General features: G+C 42.4%; 1 protein-coding gene across 1 annotated transcript in view; it reads right to left on the bottom strand.

The window, feature by feature from the left end:
• Positions 1 to 25406, bottom strand: part of ERP44 (endoplasmic reticulum protein 44) — a 62600-nt gene that overhangs the window by 4115 nt on the left and 33079 nt on the right. Inside the window, exons 4-10 of the mRNA XM_040432279.1 lie at positions 25190 to 25305; positions 24379 to 24563; positions 9788 to 9903; positions 9626 to 9683; positions 7634 to 7750; positions 4901 to 5012; positions 4271 to 4412 (exon numbers count right to left, since the gene is read on the bottom strand). Coding sequence (XP_040288213.1) covers positions 4271 to 4412; positions 4901 to 5012; positions 7634 to 7750; positions 9626 to 9683; positions 9788 to 9903; positions 24379 to 24563; positions 25190 to 25305 — 846 coding nt within the window. The remainder of the gene's footprint in view (positions 1 to 4270; positions 4413 to 4900; positions 5013 to 7633; positions 7751 to 9625; positions 9684 to 9787; positions 9904 to 24378; positions 24564 to 25189; positions 25306 to 25406) is intronic.

Raw genomic sequence — 25406 nt, 5'->3', positions numbered from 1 at the left:
CGTGAACTCAAAGTTCTGCAGTGACCAGAGCCATCTGGTGACCTGGGACTTCCTCACTTTGTCCAGGTGGTGACAGGCCGCGGCCAACCCCATATCACTACTTCAGAGATGGCTTGTCGCCGAACCACGGGGCACTCGGTATAGCTTTAACCAGACTTTTGCCTGGGGCTCAGTGACTATCACGGTGGGTTACGGAAGGGCGATCAGGGAGGTCAGAGAACACATCAGTGTTCAAACTAACGAACTCCCTGGCCCCCTTAGTCTGTTTAGCGGAAAAGGCTGTCAAGTAATCTTTTCTGTGGCAGCCGCTTCCCCTGTAGCAGAGGGACCGGAATCTCTTCTCCTAGATAAACCGGCCGTGGGCTGTTCTCAGTACAGGTCTCCCTAACCTTCCAAGGTTTTAGTAAATTGACATGGTAGACCTGCCTCGGCTTTTGCCGACCTGGCAGGCGTACCTTGTAATTTGTGTCCCCAACTTTCTCTGATATTTTGTAGGGCCCCTGCAACCTAGCAAGGAACTTCCTGTCAACAGGAGGCCCAAAAACAAAAAAACTGATCTCCCCGGCTAGTTACGGACCCCAGATGCTCGATTATAGGCCCAATTCTGGGCTGTCTGAGCTATCTTCCTATGCTCCCTACCTATCCTATTCAGTGGGATCGTCTCCCCCTCACCCACCGGACCTACCGTGGGCCCCTCCGCCTTGGGTTTCTGGTGTTCTAACACCTCAACTGGGCCAGGCCTCGTTACTGGAGCTTTCCCTATCTCCCGGGGATCAGCATGTCCAACGGCCGGCCACAGGGCTGGGAACAACAGAAAGTCTCTTCCCAGTATTACTTTATAGTGCATGCTGGTGGTTACGGCCACCTCATAGATCCGCCTGCCGGCACACGTGCTTAGAGACACCAGAGCAGTGGGATACCCTTTTAAATCTCCATGTATGCGGAGCACCACGACTTTCTGGCCCGTAAACTCGGTGGGTTGCACCAGGGAAGCCCTCACAAGGGTCACCCGACTCCCTGAGTCCAGCAGAGCCACCACGGGAGTGACTCCCAACTCCACCTGACACAAAGGTTCGTTATTGAGTTTCTGGAGTGTCTAACACACCGACTCTTCTGGAATACCATGACTCCATAGGCTCGACCAGGTGGAGACAGTTGGCCCGTACATAGCTGGGCTCATGACACCGCCAGCAGATTATCGGGTTCCAGTCCCCAAAGGGCACATCCCCTTTCTCAGCTCAGGCCACCGGGTCTGGGGCAGGGATTTTGTTACACCCTTCCCCAGAGTTTTCCCCTGAAGTTCCTCAGTAGCCCCATACAGTTCGACCAGGTCCACAATCTCCAGGGCACTACGGTAGTAGGAGACGTCTGGCCAACTCAGCGCTGGAGGGGTGGTGGCAATGCCCTCCAGAATTTTTCAGCTACAATACGGTCGAGCATAGCAGTGGGACTCTGTACGTCAGGCGGTAGCCATTTTTGCAAGAGATGCAGCAAATTATAATACTGGGGTCTCGCTGGCTCAGCCGGGTTAAACTTCCACTGATGCACCCGCTGGGCCCGGACCAACACATTCACCCTCAGTCTCGCCAGGATCTCACCCTTGACCTTATAGTAGTCTGCTGCTTGCTCGTCCGGTAAATCAAAGTAAACCTGTTGGGGTCCTGATGCCAGAAACGGAGTGATGACCTCAGCCCACTGGTCTCACGCTAGACTCTCCCTCACGGCCACCTTCTCGAACACCGCCAGGTAAGTTTCGAAGTCATCCATTGGTGCCATCTTGGGGATCGCTGTGCGGACCGCTTTTCGGGCATCGCAGACTCCCTGAGATACTCCTGTCTTCTCTAAGGCCATCACGTGTTGCAGTAGCCGCGGTGGTTCGTTTCTTGCTGTCGCTGATTAGCCTCTAGCAGCTCTGTTAGTCTCCTGCTGCTGCTCCATGGCCTGTTGTTGCCTTAGGTTGGCCTGCACCATCTCTTCAATCTTGTCCCGTGATGCTGGTTGCAACTTAGCAGGCTTAATTCAGGACATACAACAGAGCCCGAAAAAAATGTGACAAAAATATTTCACTTTACGCGGGCCTCACTGCAATTACCAAAGCGAATCCCCACAATTGGTGGAGGATGCGAGCAAACAGGATAAGCGGACGCAGTATAGAGGCACCAACCCGTTTGTAAAGCAAAAGTTCAGTGTTTATTCATACGTTAGAAAGTTCACAGAACAAAAAAACACTTTCAAGCAAAAAGAAAGTCACCTTGCAGTATTGGTGTCAGTTCACACCATGCGGCCTGTTCTGCCAACAAGAGTCCATCAGCAGGCTTTAGTCAGCCTGTTTCCCCTCACATGGGTCTCTGCCCTCCACCCCAGCTTTTAAAGGCAGCTAGGTGTTAACAAAAACCCGGATCGTCACCTGCGATCCAGTCCGGTGTTTGACCTTGCCTGACTGCTAATTAGTCCAGCAGCACACACTGGGAGGAAAGTACCTGCCTCCACATACAATTCCCTTTACTGTGTCACACTACCCAGAAAAATGTAATACAATGTGATCAAAAAGCCACACACACACTCCAAAATGATATCAATAAAAACAACAAGACTACAACTCCCAGCATGCTCTTCAGTTTTATGGGAGTTCTGAGAACAGTCAAGCAAGTATGCATTCTGGGACTTTCCCCACAGCTGGAGTGCCAAAGGTAATTAATCCATGCCATAGGCAGTACAAAAAGAGTAACTTGCAATGGCAAACTAGTCTAGTTCCCATACCATTTCACTTTCATTTAGCTATACAGTCACGGTAATGTTTTATTAGACAATTTTCCCAAAAGTTCTATACATGGAAAAACTATATCTTAAAGTTTATTTTCAGCTATTACCGTTTAACCCCCAGCCTATTTTGGGCCTTAATGACCAGATATTTTTATTTTTTTTCATCATGGCCTTCCAAGAGCTACAACTTAATTTTTCCATAGCCATATAAGGGGTTGCTTTTTGCGGGACAAGTTGTAGTTTTTAATGGTGCCATTTTGGGGTACTGATTAACTTTTATCAACTTTTTTTGTAAAAGTGATGGGAAAAAACAGAAATACGGTCACTGAGTTTTTAGGTTATAAATTTGGCAGCATAAATTTTTCGGCATAACACAATAACTGTATTCTCTTGGTCAGGAAGATTACAGCTATACCAAATACACAGTGCGTAATGCGGGTTGTACGGATGTGACAATACCCAATATATGGAGATTTTATAATTGCAATACATTTTCTATTGAAAAGGTTTTTTAATGGAAAAATATTTTTTTACTTGAATTTTTTATAATATGTGATTTTTTGATTGCTTCTAAAATACTTTGCACTGTTCCTGTAGTGCAATGTATTTTATGGCCAGTGCTATACTGACATTCACTGGCACTAGGCCCTGGCCTGCATGCACTGACATCAGCATATATAGTGCAAACATATTCTGCAGTGCTTTAAAATCGACTTATATGCGGCAGAAGCAGGAGCACTATTTGATATTGATGACATATTGCCAAATGCAACCAATCCCAGCTAAGTTTGCAGCTCATATTAGGAGCCTGAAAAATAAAAGCTGTGTTGTGATCAGCTGACATGGGCAACAGGCAGTCTGTCCCATATATTTAAAATATGCCGACTACCTGGAGATGCCACTGGAGGGAGCATAGGAGTGTGCAGTTAGCTTCTAAGGTACTTTTACTAATAGTTGCAGGCAAGGGATTTGGAGCTCTGTATCAGATAACCAGGACCCCTACTGATTTAACTGCTTAAAAAAAAAATGAACCTTTCACCACTAACTACAGTGCATTCTGCAGGCAGCACGTTAAAGTCCCTTTACACTGGAGTATTTAGCAGGCAATTGTCAGGAAGGAGACAAGCCCCTGCTCGTCAGTGAAGGAGACAAAGTCTGTGAAGGAGCAATCGCTATTGCCATCGCTCGTCCCTATACAGACTTGTTGTTTGCCGACAGCATGGTGTTTAGACGGCACAATCTGCTGCCGGCAAACGCCGATTTAGGTGCCTGCACAAATGAGCATATTACCAAGACGAACGAGCATTTTGCTCGTTCATTGGGTAAGCAGCAGCATCTTTACAACCTGCCAGATAATCGGTAACGAGCATTCCTACAAACGCTCATTAGTGATTATCTCGCAGATTCTCAGTCTGTAAAGGGGCCTGAGCAGGAGGAACTGAACAGATTGATATATAGTTTTGTGGGAAAAGATGCGGCAAAATTCATACAAGAAAGAGATACTTACGATAAGTCCTTAAAATCCGAAAACACATACATGTGCCTAAAACTATCAATTGCTATTACTGGACAATCTGCAGGACTTTTCTGAATGTGCAAGAGAGGATGTCTAAACTTATCACAGTCTGCATGAAGAAAGTTTATTGATCCTGGAAGGGAAGAAGAAGAAAAAAAAAAAAAAAAGTAAAAAACATTGAAATACACAATTCTACTCTAGAAAATGACAACACTGGCATAAACACATATGTTCTTCTTAAGAACATACCGTATTTTAAAATGACAGACATTAGATTTTCAGGTGTAGATGAATATGTTGTTTTCTTAAATTTTCTTAAAGGGCTTATCTTTGAAACTGATGACATATCCTCTGGATCGGTCATCAGCATCTGATCAGTGAGGGTGAGACACCCGGGACCCCCCGCCGATCAGCTGTTTGAGAAGGCCCCAGGGCTCCTGTGAGTGATGTGGCCGCTTTCTCAAACAGCTGATCGGCGGTGGTCCCAGGTACCAGCTCTCCACCGATCAGATACTGATGACCTATACAGAGGATGGGTCATCAGTTTCAAAGAGTGGAAGTTTTCTTAAAAAAAAAAAAAAAAAAAAGCACACACACACAAATCTCAAAGTCAAAACATACCTTTTTCACTAATTAACTGACGTGCAACTTCTTGTTGGAACTTTTCTAAACTTGCCAAGTCATCTTTCATATGGAAAAGTATAAGGAATGGAAGACCCTCCTCAGTCAGCTCCTAAAACACATAATTGCAAAATAAAGGTTAAATAAAGGTCAAAGCAGATTCCTACTGAAACAGTAGGATCAGTTATGTCATCAGTTTAAAATGGATTTCCAATACTTAGATACAGATGATCTATCTTCAGGACAGGTCATTAATATCAGATCGGTGAGGGGCCAACACCTGGCACTCCCACGGATCAGCTGATTGGTGGGAGTGTGGTGTGTCTGACTTCCCTGCCAAACTGATTTCCTCTCAATTTAATTTCTTATTACCGGAAAGCACCCAAGTATTACAAAAAAAAATGCACCAACACACTAAGAAGTCCAGCTATAAGGAATTATAATAAAAACAGTAAATATAGAAAGTTGAAAAACAGTTTTGCTTCATTAATTATATTTTTCTTTCATATAGTCACAAAGATATAAGATAACTTAGGGGTTTGCCCATGTCACACATTGGTGGCATATCGATAGACATTGGTAGCATATCCTGATGGGTGCGGGTCTCTAGAAAGGAGCCTGCAAAGTGAAGGAATGCAGACTATGCATACACAGCCGCCCTCCATTTCTATCGGACTGTCGAAAATAGCCAAGTGGTGATCTCAGCTATTTTGGGAAGTCCCATAAAAATGAATGTGGTCACTGCTCCATTCACTTCTATGCTCCATGCACTTTTATATCCTGGTGATATGCCACCAATGTGCGAGATGGGCCAATCTCTTTAATACCAATGCGTACTGTTAGAACACTATAAGGCACAAGAGAGTTTCCATTTCCATTGAACACTTTTGCAATTGATTTTTATTAAAAGGGGTTAACCACTTTCTTGTTATTGTTGAGCAGTGTGTTTGTGAGATGATTATATGACACTTACTAATATAGCCTTTGTTGAAATTCTGCTCCATTTTCTACATTAGATAAGGCATACCCCTCTTTTGTGTTGTGCACACAGAGATCTTGTCCATAAAATGGCTGCTGATTGAGGGTCATGTGACCAGTTAAGTCATCTCCATGCGTTACCTCCTCCATTACAACACACTGCACCTGCCATCTGTACTTGTTTTGTTGAGATTTTAGTGCAGGTGCATTGTGTTTGATTGGAGGAGGCATCACATGAAGGTGATTTGCCAGGTCATATGACCCTCCTTCAGCACCCATTTTATGGACTGGACCTCTATGTGAACAGCACCAAAGATTGTGTGTAGCTTATGATATCTAGAAAATGGTGCACAATTTCAACAAAGGCTATATTAGAAAGTGACATATAGTCATCCAAGAAACACATTGGTCAACAATAACCAGAAAGTTGCCAACCCCTTTAAGCAATTTTTCTCCTAAAACTTCCAAGTATTGAACAGAATTGAGCTTAGAAGATTGTTCAGGAGTACACAGGAGGAGCTAGAGATCGTGCTGTCAGTGCTGCGTAAGCGATGTGATAATGAAGAGCTCCTGCAAAAATTTGTATTCTCTGCAGAGAGATATAAGTACGCATAGCGACTCTTTCAGGTTGGGAGAGATTGTATAAACGTGATTTTGGCAGCTTGGAGCCTGGGATGAGATCAATAGGGCAGTCGTACTCCCGGTGAGGGGGCAACTCCTGGACACCACTCTCTGAAAACACATCTGAAAATTCAGAGCGAAAAGATGGTACAGTCTTGGTAGAAACCTCTGAAAGAGACGCCGTGAGGCAATTCTCTCTGCAAAACTCACTCCAACCATTAATTTGCCTTGCTTGCTCCTATTATGTAATCTGTAGTGAATGTAATCTTCTCATCAGTGACCATTTGTGAGTTATTCCCTCCCTTCTAATTCTTAGCTGTCATGTGACCAACTGACCAACTCTCTGATCTCCAACGGACACAGGACAGGAAGTCAGTTACTTCTCTATTCATTCCTATAAGGGCTCATTCAGACTTTTCTTCCATTGCACAGCTCAGCAACAAATGGAAACATGTCCTATACTTGTCAGGAAAAATCAGGACATGGCCCTATTGAAGTCTATAGATCAGCCAAAAAACGGAATGCAATCCGTTTTTTTGCGGGCATGCTGAACTGTCTGCAAAAAAAACGGATCCACATTTTTGCGGACAGCACACAGCCGTCTGAATGAGCCCTTAGACTGACATTGAGGCTCCCAAAGGATTACATAGAAAAACTGGCATCCTGTCCACATATAAGATGCTGTTATTAGGAAAGTCTGAATGCTGACACAGCCGAGAGGCAGAAGGGAGGGGATAGCTCAGAAAAAACAGACACTGATGAGAAGATTACATCATGCACCTGTCTAGGTCAGAAAATAACATTTTCTGCGGGAGTTTTTCTTTAAGGCTATATTAGACATGCAGATGAGCATTATGATTGCCACTCCATAGTCTTCTGAAAAATGCCAATACCTACAGCACCCTCTTTCCCCCCCCCCCCCCCCAAAAAAAAAAAATTTAAAAAGAAAAAATGCATTGTTTGTAACATCTCATAATTTTTTCTTTATAGCCACCATATAAAATATAGCTAATAAATTATTATTTTATTAACTATATTTCGTAATGCTTTTTCTTATTCATTCCCAAACATATTCAATTAGCCATGCATACAGAAAGGTAAGAAAGACATCTTGTAAAAAGTTTACATTTTTACCTCTCCGTTCTCGAATGTGATTTCCCGTACAAGAGGCACACATTTATCTTGCGTCCAAGCAAAAGCCAAATCAAAGTTGGTGAGTGAACCCAAATAAACCATATCTGGAGCACTTTCCTTTATGAAAAACAAAGATTAGCTTTCCTTAATTTTACAGCCTGGTACAATAAAGTGGTATATTGTATATAACATTTAAAAAAAAATATTGGCAGCAGTCATGTTCTCATAAATAGGTTTATAGTGATATACAAAATATTTTAATTTTTTTCAAAATTCCTCTAAAACCTATTTATAACAGTCAAGGAAAATAAGTCTGTAAATATATATTTTTTTAAATGCTCCCCCCGAACCCAACATACAGACTGTCAATTAGTGAGAAAGTCCTGTCAGTGTTGCTCGTTAAAGGGTTTCTCTGGGAATTAAGAAAATGAAAATACTTAAATATTAATTCATTATAAATTCATTCCCAAATACCTTTCATTAGTTATAATGGCTCTTTTTGTCCGGGAGGCAATGATCAGGAGAAACAAAATGGCCACTGTCCTATCAGTGCACACAAACCTGTCCTAATCACACAGCAGGAAAAATTACTTCACAACACTGAGCTGAAGAGCTGCCTCATCCTCTCGGCTCGTCAGGGATTATGATCGTGAATACAGATGATAAGATCTTTAGCTGAATCTCTGTAGGGATGGAGTTCATGAGCAGATGTGGCTAATAAGCAGCAGCTCTTCTATGCAGTCTCCATTACTGCAGCCCCACATTATCACAGTCTGTCCTTTCCGTCCTCTCTGTACTTCATGTCTCCTCATGAACTCCATTCCTACAGAGATTCAGCTAAATATCATATTAAACTGTATTCAGGATCATAATTCCTGACAAGCAGAGCAGAGAGGAGGATGAGGCAGCTCTTTATCTCAGTGTTGTGAAGCAACTTGTCCTCCTCTGTGATTAGGACAGGTTGTGTTCACTAACAGGACGGTGGCCATTTTGTTTCTCCTAATCATTGCTCCCCAGACCAAAATAGCCATTATAACTAATGAAAGGTATTTGGGGATATAATAAAAGTAATATTTACGTATTTTCATTTTCTTAATTCCCGGAGAACCCCTTTAAGCTAGTATTGCACTAGAAGATTCTGCAGGTGATTGCCAGGAAAAAAAAACGCTTCTCTCCTGACAATCGCCTGCTCGCTAGTGGAGGAGACCGCTGCTATTACATGCAGATATCTCCTCCATAGTATGGGGAGGAGCGATCGTTATGCAATTGCTCTTCCCCATAATGTCTAGTTGTTTGCCAGCGGCAGATTTTTAAGCATGCTTAAAATCACATGTGCCCGGTGAACGAGCGTTTGCACATTCACTGGGTAATCAGTGGCAGTATTACACTGCCAAATCATCGCTAACAAGAGTTTACCACAAACACAAATTAGCGATGATCTGGCAGACAATCTGCCATTGTAATATAAGCTTTAGACTGCACTAAATAAATATTTGATTCATATGGACTGTAATGAAAGAATAAATTTATTGGTGGTCATTTTACGCCAGTCTTTTATACTCCCTGTGTTGCCAGAGGATACACCTAATTTATGACGAGGTGCAGTCCACGTAATTAATTAGATGCATCCTCTGCCAGTCTGTGAGCCTAGATTGAAATATACTCCAGCCAGGGGCTAGTGTAGATTTCAATAGTCATTTATGCCAGCTTTATGGCATAAATTCTAGAGAGTTTGCCAGAACCTATGGCCCCCACCTCTGATACACCGTCACCCTTCCTCCCCTCCCTAGTGTCGAGGACAGGGTAAAAATGTAACGTGCTCTTAAAATTTAGGAGCACAAATATTTAAAAATAAATAAATAAAAAATAGGGTCTTGTGACATTTTACGCCAAAAACTGGGTAATAAATGAACACCATTATCTACTTACAATAACCAAATGGAAATATGCTTGCCATACAAATAATTTCAAACCCATAAAATTTATACTTACTCCTATGGGCCTGTAGATAACGTTGTCTCCACTAAATCTTTCTGGCTTAGCAATCTCTCTAAAATAAGGGTAAACAAAAAGGGCGTTTTATGTATCATATGTGGATAGCTAGGTTAGATAGCTAAATACACACACTCAATACGGAAAATGTTTATCACTTACCCAAAAGCAGCAATAAATACACAATCATCATGTAAAATGTTTGATACTTTTTCAAATGTTCGATAGTTGTCAGACTCCTTGGTTTCAAAAAAACCAATTATTGTTCGTTTACTACGCTGTAATAAAATATATGATGATTAAATAAGGTAGTAAACACAGAAACATAGGACTATTAAAACATTACATCTGTCTTCCTTTATATACACACACACCTGGAACAGATAGAAATATTCCATCTAGATAGAGGGGAATCTGCTAACTAACCAATATGGCCAACACAAAATTTACAAAAAAAAGACAACATAGCATAACTATACTTCTTTTAAAGTATAACTAAAACCACACATTACACAGGAATTTACTTTGTTGTTTTATTTGCTCAGGTGCATCTGGTAGTCTTGTTGATTTGTATTATCATTTTACTAAGGTCTTCAACAGCAAGTAATATATTACTTACACTATACTAAAACTAGAGATGAGTGAATTGATTCTGAACAAAAGTGGATTAATTACGTCTTTCACAAAAATTCTGCTACCAAATGAATCCGAAGATTTGTGATTCGCTTCAGATGAGTTGGCCAGAAATGGCGCCAGCGCCAATTTACTGTGAAAATTGGCAGGGAAAAGACCGGAAGGAAGAAAATGGAGGATCATATGACTCTGGGAGGGAAGGGCTGGCCCTGATTGGCTCAGAGGCTGGCAGCCAAACAAGGGGGAGGATTCTGGCAGGTCCCTGTGAGAATGCTATAGAATGCCATTCTTTGTGCAGCTTGCGACCTCAGAGCATGTGTCTTGGCTGTGTCTAACAAAAGGGACTTAATTAGGTTGATTGAGAGCTTTATCAGGGAAAGCAATTAGGGAGGGACTAGTCACTCACAGTTGGTGCGATTCATACTGCTGCTAGAGAATGAGAATTCATTTTGAGATGAAAAATCTGCCACTTAATCAACAAACTCCAGCAACACCATTTTGTCTCTGTAAATGGACAGCCAGCTGTTTTTTTTTTCTTTTTTAAAGGAAGTTTCTACAGTTCGTACTTGTGTTGTATAGGCTTACTGGCAGCACCTCCAGCATCAATAGCAATACTTCCCCTCTGTGTCATAGGTAGACACAGTGGGTAGGTGTTTTGTGCTGCTGATGCAGTATATTGTGCTGCATTGTGGTATTGGGGTGTGCTGGAGCAGTACATTATGCTGAACTGCAGTATTTGGTTCTGTTGGGGTAATGTTTTGTGCTGCATTGTGGTATTTGGTTCTGCTGGGGTGGTATTTTCTACTGAACTGCAGTATTTGGTTCTGCTGGGAGAGTATTTTGTGCTGTGCTGTTTGGTTCTGCTAAGGCTATATATATATATATATATATATATATATATATATATATATATATATATATATATACACACACACACACACACACACACATATACATACATATACACTACACTTTGGTATTTGGTTCTTTACAAAAACAAAATAGCAAAGTGTAGCACAATATATTGCCCCTGTATAGTATTGCTGGCCCTGCCTACTTGAGTTGGCCAGGCCTACTCAAATTGGCCCCCCTTCTGACTATATGGGCCCACTTTTAAGGCTCATTTAAACGAGTAGATAAATCGTTCAGGTGACTGACGACACAACTGACCTACCAACAATGCAATGACAAGCATTTACATGCAGAGAGTATAGTGTATGAATTTGTTCAATCGTATACTTTCTTATATTTATATAATTTTATATTTCACCAGTTTTCCTTATAAAAGCAGTACCTCATACTGTAGTTCAGGTTCAGGAGATGCCATCTCGCAATTTTTTCCATGATCGGCTCCTCCATTGTGCCTCTATGCCCCCTGCTTGGTTTTGGTGCCCAATATACTAATTAATAGATCAGTACAGGGAGGAGGAAGAGGCTTCAGCTTTTCTCAGTGGCAGTCTCCTTCTCCCTGGCTGTGAAGCTGTCCAATTGCTTCACAGCCAGGGAGAAGACAAGCTGTTTTCAATAGATTTGAGAAATCTCATGAGAACAGGCTATGTAAGCAAGTACAGCTCGTCTTCTCCCTGGCTGTGAAGTGGTCCTCAGCGATTGGACGGTGCCACAGTCAAGAAAGAGATGCCCACAGGGAAAAGCTGATGTCTCCTCCCTGTACTGATGCTATTAATTAGTATATCGGGTGCCAAAACCAGGTGGGTGGCATAGCGCCGCAACACAGGAGCAGATCATGAAAAAAAATTGCAAGATAGCGTCTCCTGATCTTAGACTACAGCATGAGGTATTGCTTTTATAAGGAAAAAAAACTGGCGGAAAGGTCCTCTTTAAATTATGACCATTGATTGTGTTCAGGCAGCTCTAGTCATCGTACCCATCAGCTAAAAGTCACACTGACAAAATAACAATGTATTAGCACACAAGAGTATGCCAATACATTATAAATCTGAACTAAAAATAGTCAAAAAATAGTAATCCTGTAATCGCAAAATGGAATTTCTTTTTAACCCCTTAGGGACCGGGCTCATTTTCACCTTCAGGACCAGGCCATTTTTTGCAAATCTGACCAGTGTCACTTTATGTGGTGATAACTTTAAAAACGCTTTGACTTATCCAGGCCAGTCTGAGACTGTTTTTTCGTCACATATTGTACTTCATGACACTGGTAAAATGGAGTAAAAAAAATTCATTTTTATTTATAAAAAAAAAAAAAACAAATTAGCCCAAAATTTGGAAACATTTGCAAATTTCCAAGTTTCAATTTCTCTACTTCTATAATACATAACACCTACAAAAATAGTTATTACTTTACATTTCCCATATGTCTACTTCATGTTAGGATCATTTTGGGAATGACATTTTTCTATTTTTGGGGGACGTTACAAGGCTTAGAAGTAAATCTTGAAATTTCTCAGAAATAAAAAAAAACAAAAAAAAACTTTTTAACCACCTCCGGACCGCTGTACGCAGATTCGCGTTCCGGAGGTGGCAGCGCTGCGCACAGTCACGCATATACGCGTCATCTCGCGAGACGCGAGATTTCGCTCAAAGCCGGCCCGCGCATGCGCATCGCGGGCCGGCAAATGTTAAAGAAGAAGTTCGTCACCAGCCTGCCAGCAATGATCATTGGCTGGCAGGCTGGCGATTTTTAAAAAATCCAATCACAAGCCATATAACAGATCATATTAGTAAATATGATCTGTTATATGGCTTCTTTGCTCCTCTGCTGGTCCTTTTCGTCGGTTGGATCCAGCAGAGAAGCAGACATCACTGTGAGTACACCAAACACTTCACTGTAGCCCCAGATCACCCCCCTGCACCCCAATTAACCCTTTGATCGCCCCTGTCAATCACCAGTGAAAAAAAAAAAGTGATCAGTGTAAACTGTCACTTTTTTTTTTCACTAGTATTGGCTGTTAGGTTTTAGGGATAGTTTAGGCCCCTTGGTTAGGTAGTTAGCGTCAGTTAGCGCCCACCCCACCGCACCGCAGTCACTTTTATTCGCTGAATAGCGTATCGCTAATCAGCATTTGTACTTTTATAGTATCTGTAAGTGATCAAAACTGATCACGGTCAGATCTATAATAGTATTAGTGTCACTTTAGTTCGCCCTCCACCCAAAACGCAGTGTTTGCCCGATCAGGCCTGATCGGTCGCCCACACGTGCGTTCACCCACGCCCGCCCCACCGCAGTGACAAAAAATATATATTTTTTGATCACTGCACATTCATTTTACACGCACTGCGGCGATAAAAAAATCAGTTTTGATATTTTTTATCAACCGCAGCGGCCTCCGGTACTTCGCTAGCCTCCCCTTTGTAAGACAGGCTTGCTTTTTTTTCTTGGGTAGTCTCAGGGAATACCCCTAAATTTAGTAGTCCAAAATGTCAAACAGGGGGTATTCTTCTGAAGAGGCCTACAGGATTCTGACCCAGTCGGATGAGGAGTGGGAACCCTCATCTGATGAATCTAGCGGGTCAGAATATGAACCTGTGGAAAGCAGTGGCTCTCTGACCCAAAGTTCGGACGAGGAGGTGGAGGTCCCTGGCAGCACCAGGCGTACCCGGCCCCGTGTCGCTAGACCACAGGTTATGCAGGATCCGCTTCAAGAGCAGCAGAGTGGGGCTGTCGCTGCCGGATCACGTGGTGAGGCATACACCAGCAGCGCAGCCCTCCCTGGACCTAGTACCAGCACTGCCGTACAACATGGTGACGTGGCGAGCACCAGAAGGGCAGTTGAAGCTGGTACGGTGGCACGTGCAGTAGTTACCCCGTCGCAGCCACCGCACAGACAGGCCCGTAGAGCCCCTAGAATCCCTGAGGTGCTGGCAAACCCTGATTGGCAGTCACCAACTTCAGCCGCACCTGTAGTTTCCCCTTTCACCGCCCAGTCTGGAGTTCGGGTTGAGACGGCTCAAATCGGTTCGGCCCTGGGATTTTTTGAGCTGTTCTTGACTGCGGAGCTCTTGGACTTAGTCGTGGCAGAGACCAACCAGTATGCCACACAATTTATATCCGCCAACCCGGGAAGCTTTTATGCCCAGCCTTTCCGGTGGAAACCAGTCCAAGTTTCCGAAATTAAAATTTTTTTGGGCCTTCTCCTCAACATGGGCCTGACAAAAAAGCATGAATTGCGGTCATATTGGTCAACGCACCCGATTCATCACATGCCCATGTTCTCTGCTGCTATGTCCAGGGCACGATTTGAGGCCATCCTCCGTTTCCTGCATTTTAGCGACAACACCACCTCCCGTCCCAGAGGCCACCCAGCTTTTGACCGGCTCCACAAAATTCGGCCCCTCATAGACCATTTCAACCAGAAATTTGCAGATTTGTATACCCCCGAGCAAAACATCTGCGTAGACGAGTCCCTAATACATTTTACCGGGCGCCTTGGCTTCAAACAGTACATCCCAAGCAAGCGTGCCCGGTATGGGGTCAAATTGTATAAGCTCTGTGAAAAGGCCACAGGCTATACCCACAAATTTCGGATCTATGAGGGAAAAGATCAGACCCTGGAGCCGGTCGGTTGCCCTGACTACCTGGGGAGCAGTGGGAAGACAGTCTGGGACTTGGTGTCACCCTTATTCGGCAAGGGGTACCATCTTTATGTGGACAATTTTTACACAAGTGTGGCCCTCTTTAGGCATTTGTTTCTAGAACGGATTTGCGCCTGTGGCACCGCGCGAACTAGTCGCGTGGGCTTCCCCCAACGGCTTGTAACCACCCGTCTTGCAAGGGGGGAGAGGGCTGCCTTGTGTAACGAAGAACTGCTCGCGGTGAAATGGAGAGACAAGCGTGACGTTTACATGCTCTCCTCCATTCACGCAGACACGACAATCCAAATTGAGCGAGCAACCCGTGTCATTGAAAAGCCCCTCTGTGTCCACGACTATAATGCGCTCATGGGAGGGGTGGACTTCAATGACCAGATGTTGTCTCCGTATTTAGTTTCCCCGCAGAACCAGACGCTGGTATAAGAAGGTGTCTGTATATTTAATTCAATTGGCGCTCTACAATAGTTTTGTTCTCTACAGTAAGGCTGGGAGAACACGATCTTTCCTCAAATTCCAGGAAGAGATCATCGAGAACCTCCTTTACCCAGGAGGTTCCGTGGCCCATCCCCCAGTGTAGTTAGCCGTCTACACGAGCGACATTTCCCCAGTGTCGTTCCTGGTACCTCAACCCAACCGTCACCCCGAAAAAGATGTCGTGTCTGTAGCAGGAGTGGAATAAGGCGTGACACCCGCTATTTCTGTCCTGACTGTCCGGACCACCCTGCCCTATGCTTTGGTGAGTGTTTCCGGAAGTACCACACACAGGTACACCTAGCATAGGGATTGCATCTCACAGGACAGGCACACAGGGCTATTAGGGCCCTTTTACTCTCAGCTGCTGCAAACCTCTCCTTTCACCTGGGATAAAGTGCATAACGTACTTCGCCACATCTTTGGGCGATTTGCGCTTTGCACATTGTCCCATGGGGAAGGAGAGGTTTGTTCTATAAAGGTAAAAAAAACTAAACAAAAAAAAAATTACCGGTAAGTAAAAAAGTTTAAAAAAGTTAATATGTTCTGTTCTAAAGTTAATAAAGTTATTGCTTTGCGGCCTGGTTTTTTCTTTTTTGTTTTGTTTTTTTTACCTTCCAGGTGGACCAACCGATCGACCAGCTGCAGCACTGATGTGCATTCGGACAGAAGCATTGCGCTGCTGTCAGATTACACGCAAGTCGGTGTATGCGGCGCTGCAAGACGAGATTTCTCCTCTGCAGTAAAAGATATGTTTGCCGAGGCATATGAGCTGAGGAGGTGGCGGTGTTCATATACTTTGGCAAACACTTTGTATATATAAAAAAAAAAAATCCCGGCAATGATTTATTCATCCACATCGATTGATGTGAATGGAGAAATCGGGTTTGCCAGGGCATACGAGCTGAAGTGGGTATGGATGTTGGGCGGAGCTCCTATGTCCTGGCAGACGCCTTTCCCCTCCTTTTTCTTTTTTTGGCAGAGATTTTTTCATCCACATTGATCGATGCGAATGAAGAAATCTGTGCCGTTCATTTTTTTCTTTCAGCCCAGAGGCTGAACGGAAAAAAAAAATCTCATTACCCGTATGCTCAATATAAGGAGAATAGCAGAAACTCCTAATGCTGGGCATACATGTAATGATTGCGGAGACCCTCAAATGCCAGGGCAGTACAAACACCCCACAAATAACACCATTTTGGAAAGAAGACACCCCAAGGTATTCGCTGAGGGGCATATTGAGTCCATGAAAGATTGAAATTTTTGTCCCAAGTTAGCGGAAAGGGAGACTTTGTGAGAACAAAATCCAAAAAATCAATTTCCGCTAACTTGTGGCAAAATTTTTTTTTTTTCAATGAACTCGCCATGCCCCTCATTGAATACCTTGGGGTGTCTTCTTTCCAAAATGGGGTCACATGTGGGGTATTTATACTGCCCTGGAATTTTAGGGGCCCCAAAGCGTGAGAAGAAGTCTGGTATCCAAATGTCTAAAAATGCCCTCCTAAAAGGAATTTGGGCACCTTTGCCCACCTAGGCTGCAAAAAAGTGTCACACATGTGGTATCTCCGTATTCAGCAGAAGTTGGGGAATATGTTTTGGGGTGTCATTTTACATACACTGCGTGCAGAATTATTAGGCAAATGAGTATTTTGACCACATCATCCTCTTTATGCATGTTGTCTTACTCCAAGCTGTATAGGCTCGAAAGCCTACTACCAGTTAAGCATATTAGGTGATGTGCATCTCTGTAATGAGAAGGGGTGTGGTCTAATGACATCAACACCCTATATTAGGTGTGCATAATTATTAGGCAACTTCCTTTCCTTTGGCAAAATGGGTCAAAAGAAGGACTTGACAGGCTCAGAAAAGTCAAAAATAGTGAGATATCTTGCAGAGGGATGCAGCACTCTTAAAATTGCAAAGCTTCTGAAGCGCGATCATCGAACAATCAAGCGTTTCATTCAAAATTAGTCAACAGGGTCGCAAGAAGCGTGTGGAAAAACCAAGGCGCAAAATAACTGCCCATGAACTGAGAAAAGTCAAGCGTGCAGCTGCCAAGATGCCACTTGCCACCAGTTTGGCCATATTTCAGAGCTGCAACATCACTGGAGTGCCCAAAAGCACAAGGTGTGCAATACTCAGAGACATGGCCAAGGTAAGAAAGGCTGAAAGACGACCACCACTGAACAAGACACACAAGCTGAAACGTCAAGACTGGGCCAAGAAATATCTCAAGACTGATTTTTCTAAGGTTTTATGGACTGATGAAATGAGAGTGAGTCTTGATGGGCCAGATGGATGGGCCCGTGGCTGGATTGGTAAAGGGCAGAGAGCTCCAGTCCGACTCAGACGCCAGCAAGGTGGAGGTGGAGTACTGGTTTGGGCTGGTATCAAAGATGAGCTTGTGGGGCCTTTTCCGGTTGAGGATGGAGTCAAGCTCAACTCCCAGTCCTACTGCCAGTTTCTAGAAGACACCTTCTTCAAGCAGTGGTACAGAAAGAAGTCTGCATCCTTCAAGAAAAACATGATTTTCATGCAGGACAATGCTCCATCACACGCGTCCAAGTACTCCACAGCGTGGCTGGCAAGAAAGGGTATAAAAGAAGAAAATTTAATGACATGGCCTCCTTGTTCACCCGTATTGAACCCCATTGAGAACCTGTGGTCCATCATCAAATGTGAGATTTACAAGGAGGGAAAACAGTACACCTCTCTGAATAGTGTCTGGGAGGCTGTGGTTGCTGCTGCACGCAATGTTGATGGTGAACAGATCAAAACACTGACAGAATCCATGGATGGCAGGCTTTTGAGTGTCCTTGCAAAGAAAGGTGGCTATATTGGTCACTGATTTGTTTTTGTTTTGTTTTTGAATGTCAGAAATGTATATTTGTGAATGTTGAGATGTTATATTGGTTTCACTGGTAAAAATAAATAATTGAAATGGGTATATATTTGTTTTTTGTTAAGTTGCCTAATAATTATGCACAGTTATAGTCACCTGCACACACAGATATCCCCCTAAAATAGCTAAAACTAAAAACAAACTAAAAACTACTTCCAAAAATATTCAGCTTTGATATTAATGAGTTTTTTGGGTTCATTGAGAACATGGTTGTTGTTCAATAATAAAATTAATCCTCAAAAATACAACTTGCCTAATAATTCTGCACTCCCTGTATACCCATGCTGGGTGAGATAAATATCTTGGTCAAATGCCAACTTTGTATAAAAAAAATGGGAAAAGTTGTCTTTTGCCAAGATATTTCTCTCACCCAGCATGGGTATATATAAAATGACACCCCAAAACACATTCCCCACCTTCTCCTGAGTACGGAGATACCAGATGTGTGACACTTTTTGGCAGCCTAGGTGGACAAAGGGGCCCACATTCCAAAGAGCACCTTTCGGATTTCACAGGTCATTTACCTACTTACCACACATTAGGGCCCCTGGAAAATGCCAGGGCAGTATAACTACCCCACAAGTGACCCCATTTTGGAAAGAAGACACCCCAAGGTATTCCGTGAGGGGCATGGCAAGTTCCTAGAATTTTTTATTTTTTGTCACAAGTTAGTGGAAAATGATGATTTTTTTTTCAATACAAAGTCTCCTATTCCACTAACTTGTGACAAAAAAAATAAATTTCCATGAACTCACTATACCCATCAGCGAATACCTTGGGGTCTCTTCTTTCCAAAATGGGGTCACTTGTGGGGTAGTTATACTGCCCTGGCATTCTAGGGGCCCAAATGTGTGGTAAGGAGTTTGAAATCAAATTCTATAAAAAATGACCTGTGAAATCCGAAAGGTGCTCTTTGGAATATGGGCCCCTTTGCCCACCTAGGCTGCAAAAAAGTGTCACACATCTGGTATCTCCGTACTCAGGAGAAGGTGGGGAATGTGTTTTGGGGTGTCATTTTATATATACCCATGCTGGGTGAGAGAAATATCTTGGCAAAAGACAACTTTTCCCATTTTTTTATACAAAGTTGTCATTTGACCAAGATATTTCTCTCACCCAGCATGGGTATATATAAAATGACACTCCAAAACACATTCCCCACCTTCTCCTGAGTACGGAGATACCAGATGTGTGACACTTTTTTGCAGCCTAGGTGGGCAAAGGGGCCCATATTCCAAAGAGCACCTTTCGGATTTCACAGGTCATTTTTTACAGAATTTGATTTCAAACTCCTTACCACACATTTGGGCCCCTAGAATGCCAGGGCAGTATAACTACCCCACAAGTGACCCCATTTTGGAAAGAAGAGACCCCAAGGTATTCGCTGATTGGCATAGTGAGTTCATAGAACTTTTTATTTTTTGTCACAAGTTAGTGGAATATGAGACTTTGTAAGAAAAAAAAATAAAAATAAAAAAAATCATCATCATTTTCCGCTAACTTGTGACAAAAAATAAAAAGTTCTATGAACTCACTATGCCCATCAGTGAATACCTTAGGGTGTCTACTTTCAGAAATGGGGTCATTTGTGGGGTGTTTGTACTGTCTGGGCATTGTAGAACCTCAGGAAACATGACAGGTGCTCAGAAAGTCAGAGCTGCTTCAAAAAGCGGAAATTCACATTTTTGTACCATAGTTTGTAAACGCTACAACTTTTACCCAAACCATTTTTTTTTTTACCCAAACATTTTTTTTTTATCAAAGACATGTAGAACTATAAATTTAGAGCAAAATTTCTATATGGATCTCGTTTTTTTTGCAAAATTTTACAACTGAAAGTGAAAAATGTCATTTTTTTTGCAAAAAAATCGTTAAATTTAGATTAATAACAAAAAAAGTAAAAATGTCAGCAGCAATGAAATACCACCAAATGAAAGCTCTATTAGTGAGAAGAAAAGGAGGTAAAATTCATTTGGGTGGTAAGTTGCATGACCGAGCAATAAACGGTGAAAGTAGTGTAGGTCAGAAGTGTAAAAAGTGGCCTGGTCTTTCAGGGTGTTTAAGCACTGGGGGCTGAGGTGGTTAAGGACCAGTTCAGGTCTGAAGTCACTTTGTGAGGCTTACATAATGGAAACCACCCAAAAATGACCCCATTCTAGAAACTACACCCCTCAAGGTATTTAAAACTGATTTTACAAACGTCGTTAACCCTTTAGGTGTTCCACAAGAATTAATGGAAAATAGAGATACAATTTCAAAATTTAACTTTTTTGGCAGATTTTTCATTTTACGGTTTTTGGAAGGCAGATTTTGCTGGACTGTTTTTTTTTGGACACCTTGTCCCATTTGAAGCCCCCTGATGCACCCCTAGAGTAGAAACTCCAAAAAAAGTGACCCCATTTTAGAAACTACGGGATAGGGTGGAAGTTTTGTTGGTACTAATTTAGGGTACATATAATTTTTGGTTGCTCTATATTACACTTTTTGTGAGGCAAGGTAACAAGAAATAGCTGTTTTGGCACCGTTTTTTTTTGTTATTTACAACATTCATCTGACAGGTTAGATCATGTGGTAATTTTATAGAGCAGGTTGTCACGGATGCGGCGATAACTAATATGTATACAATTTTTTTATTTATGTAAGTTTTAACACAATGATTTCATTTTTGAAACCAAAAAAATCATGTTTTAGTGTCTCCATAGTCTGAGAGCCATAGTTTTTTCAGTTTTTGGGCGATTATCTTAGGTAGGGTCTCATTTTTTGCGGGATGAGATGACAGTTTGATTGGCACTATATTGGGGTGCATATGACTTTTTGATCGCTTGCTATTACACTTTATGTGATGCAAGATGACAAAAAAATATTTTTTTAAAATTTTTTTTACGGTGTTCACCCGAGGGGTTAGGTCATGTGATATTTTTATAGAGCCGGTCGATACGGACGCGGCGATACCCAATATGTATACATTTTTTTTATTTATGTAAGTTTTACACAATGATTTCATTTTTGAAACAAAAAAAATCATGTTTTAGTGTCTCCATATTCTGAGCCATAGTTTTTTTTTTTTTTTGGGCGATTGTCTCAGGTAGGGGACCATTTTTGCGGGATGAGGTGACGGTTAGATTGGTACTATTTTGGTGGGCGTACACCTTTTTGATCGCTTGCTGTTGTACTTTTTGTGATGTAAGGTGACAAAAAAATGGTTTATTTAGCACAGTTTTTATTTTTTACGGTGTTCATCTGAGGGGTTAGGTCATGTGATATGTTTATAGAGCCAGTCGATACAGACGCGGGGATACCTAACATGTAAACTTTTTTTTCCACTCTATTTTTTACTTTATTTGGGGAAAATGAAGTTTTTGTTTATTTTTACTTGAAACTTAATTTTCTTTTTTTTTTGGGGGGGGGGGGGACTTTTTTTTCCACTCTATTTTTTACTTTATTTGGGGAAAATGAAGTTTTTGTTTATTTTTACTTGAAACTTAATTTTCTTTTTTTTTGGGGGGGGGGGGGGGACTTTTTTTTCCACTTTATTTTTTGTCCCACTTTGGGACTAACTTTTGGGGGTCTAATCCTTTACAATGCATTCCAATACTTCTGGACTGGAATGCATTGGCTGTATGTGTAATACTGTGTGTATTACTCATACAGCTTCCTGCCTGTGAGATCCAGGGGGCTGGATCTCACAGGCACGTCACAGGAAGGCAGCGGCGATGCCTCAGGAAGGCATCACGCTGCCTTCCATGCCATCGGGTCCCCCCTATAGCCCCACAAGGACCCGATGGCACCGCCGCCGCCCGCAACATGAAAAGCCGCAAACCGCAGGTCTGAATTGATCGCTGTCACGGGACCCCCCCCCTCGCATTTAGCCAAGGTGCCTGCTCAATGATTTGAGCAGGCACCTTGTTCTGATCACCGCCCGCCGGGCGACGGTGATCGGAAATACACAGGGCGTACAGGTACGCCCTGTGTCCTTAAGTACCAGGACATCGGGGCATACCTGTACGCCCTGTGTCCTAAAGAGGTTAAATGTTATAAAAGAAAAATATTGCACCCCCCCCCCCCCCCCCAAAAAAAAGCACCATTATTTAGTGTAAAATACACATTAAATAAAAAAGGAATACACATTAGGTATCCACCCGACCAGAATAACCTGAATAATTTAATTATCATATTGTTTCATGTCTTTCAAAAATAAAAAATGCTTTTTCTATATTTTTGCAGCAAAAACAAACATTGTATTAATTACACAGTAATTTATATGTTTTCCAAAAAACAAATATTACCTGCACGTGCTCACCTTTGTCATTGCAGAAGTGAGCAGATTTAATTACAGCTCCCCCTCCTATTTACATGAATTGGGAGAAGCAGCCGTTGTGTGGCCATTCCGGGCATTGGGGACCACAATTTGCGGTCCCCAATGCACGGGCAACATCTGTGCAGCGGCCGGGACGGATCGAGACCCATTCAACATGAATGGGTCCGTGATCAGTCCACACAGCAAAAAAATATAGAACATTGCGGACTGCAATACGGCCACGGCTGAGCAACGGTCATCTGCATGAGGCCTTAACCTGTTCTCCAGTGAAAAGAGCGCTGCATTCTCTTCAAACAGCTGATCAGGGGTGCATGGAGAAGGACAGACGCCGATCTGATACTGATGACCTATCCTGAGGACTGGTCATCAATATCTGAAACTAGACAACATTCTTTAAGGGGTTAGACCAGTACCATCATATGTAAATGTATGGTGCAGTCTAGCAGGACTAGCTTCTGTCTTCTATATTGCAGCTTACACAGCGCTCAATGCAGGCTGTGCAGTGAATATTAGACCCGGCAATCATGTGACCGCCAGATGTCTCCCGGCATAACAGAACAGCTCTGTCAGTGCCATTACTGTAGGCTTTCACTTGTAACTGAGGCTCCCATGGATGCCCCAGTTAGAGACCTTACACAGAAATTTCGCCTTGCAGTAAAGGAAAAAGTCAGAATAACTGCAGGCACTGCATTTTGCCACCTCTTTCGTGGAAATTTTCAGGGTTATTTATTTTTTTAAACAATGCTTTCACCCACTAGAGGTGTTTTTCCCCTATAGAGAAGGTGATGCAAAAACATCAACAGTTATGGCATGCTTTGTTTTAGGAGAAGCCAGAAACAAAAATACACAGGGAAGGGGGAAAAAAAACCAGACACCTAAAAACCCTCAAACTATAGAAAAATACAAATAATGAGAAAAAAACACTATGACTATATACACAGTAAAATCTGATTATTTTGATCACTCCCTACTTTCGATGTCGGCAGCGCATAGCTCATGAAGGCAATCACATGTAGTGAGCTGACTGTGTGTATATACGATGTGCAAAAGACACATGCACACGTACCCCTCGTTGTTGTCACGGGTAAAAGGAGCGATTTATCAGAATTGCAAAAAGAGATATTTGTTGGCTGTCGGGCCAAAAGGGACAGTATTTCTGAAACTGTGCAGTTTGTGAACGGATTGAGTGCTGCTGATGTTAAAGTGTATTGTGAGTGGACAAATGGAACCATTGCGAATAAGCAGTGTGGAAACTGCTGAGCACCAGGTACTACTGATGTGAGAGGTGAACGGTCAGCTATGAAGGTGTCCAAGGGTGGACCAACACGCTACCATGGAGCAGCTCACCACCAAAATGAACCAGGGGGGCTACCAGACACGAGTCTAAAACAGTACAATGAACCCTACTGCATATGGGGCTCCAAGGCAGATATATGGACTGCTAACAAAACTGCATTGGCAGAAAAAGCTTTTCACAGCAGTATCATTATTGGACCTCCACTTATTGGTAAAGGGTTTGCCATCTCCGATGAGTCACGTTTTCTGCTTCATTGAACAGAAGGATTTTGGTGTGCCAGGCGAGAAACATAAGAGAACACCCTGCAACCATTGCTGGAAGAACACAGGCTGGTGGTGGCAGTGTTATGGGCCTGGGGAATGTTTCTGTGGCATTCTCTGGGCCCACTCATCCATGTGGAAGGCCAGTCTCAACAGTTTTGGATAAAATCCATCCTTGAGGATCATGTACACCCATACATGCCAATTGCCTGTCCTAGTGTGGATGGGATCTTTCAGCAAGTTTGCAGTTTGGAAGGTTTAAAAGTCCATGTAGAATATTAAAAACTTTAGCAAAATACTCACATCAATGGTTTTAAGTTCTTCGAGATCTCCCGCTATCCGTATTGGATCACTTTTTTGCTGTCTAATGTAGTCTGCTATTGCAGTAACTGACCGTTGACCTCTATACTCCCTCTTCATCATCATCCCATTTCTGAACAGCTTTAATGTGGGATATTTGCTTATCCGATATCTTTGGGCTATGTCCGCTGTATATGAAGAATATATGAAATTAGGTTACAATACATAATGCACGCATATATGGCATATAAAACAAGTACTGTAGATAAAAATGTAATAGTTTACCACTGTTTCTGACAATTTTATATTTGTCTTTTTTCCTCCCTACTTTCCAATAAACATTTAAAAAGGTATCCCAGATAATAGGCAGCATTGTTGGTCTCTAAGGTAGATTTAGAAACAATACAGATACAAGGAAAGGATCCAAAATATATAATCCACAATAAACAAAGCCTGGAAATGATCATCTAGTTGTGATCACCACAAATGTTGTTGACTCCCACAAACCCACTCACTCCACACCTCAGCGTTTCCACACCTAGTATAACAAGAAAGTAAAAAATATGGTACAAAACCAGGCCATGGTACAAAGTTCAAATGTGAGGCCGTCCATGGCTTTTCCCGTTAGAACAGCAGATAGTGGCGAGATCTAAGAGGAGATGGGATGACCCTTTAAAATATTACTACTTTAAATATTGCCAATGCTGTTTTACTTCCATACATTTGATAGCTGCTGGCACAACTCATTATTTTACAAGTACACACTACATGAAGTAAACCTATTATATATTATAATTATGAAGCTGCTACTTACAATGCTGGTCACAGTCTACCCTGGCAAACACCACTTTATTTTTATCAGGATATTCTTCTTTGATTATATTTGAAGCTTCCTCAAATATAGGGTGCAGCATTTGACTGAATCTGCACCTAAAAAAATGGAAACAGAATATACTGAAAATTCAACGTACAGAAAAACAAACAAAATCTGATATATTTCCAGATGGACACATTGGGGGAGATTTATCAAA

Source organism: Bufo bufo, chromosome 5 (genome assembly GCF_905171765.1).
Source record: "Bufo bufo chromosome 5, aBufBuf1.1, whole genome shotgun sequence".
Taxonomy (NCBI): domain Eukaryota; kingdom Metazoa; phylum Chordata; class Amphibia; order Anura; family Bufonidae; genus Bufo; species Bufo bufo.
Note: the sequence above shows the minus strand (reverse complement) of the source record. Positions and strands in the feature narration are given on the sequence as shown.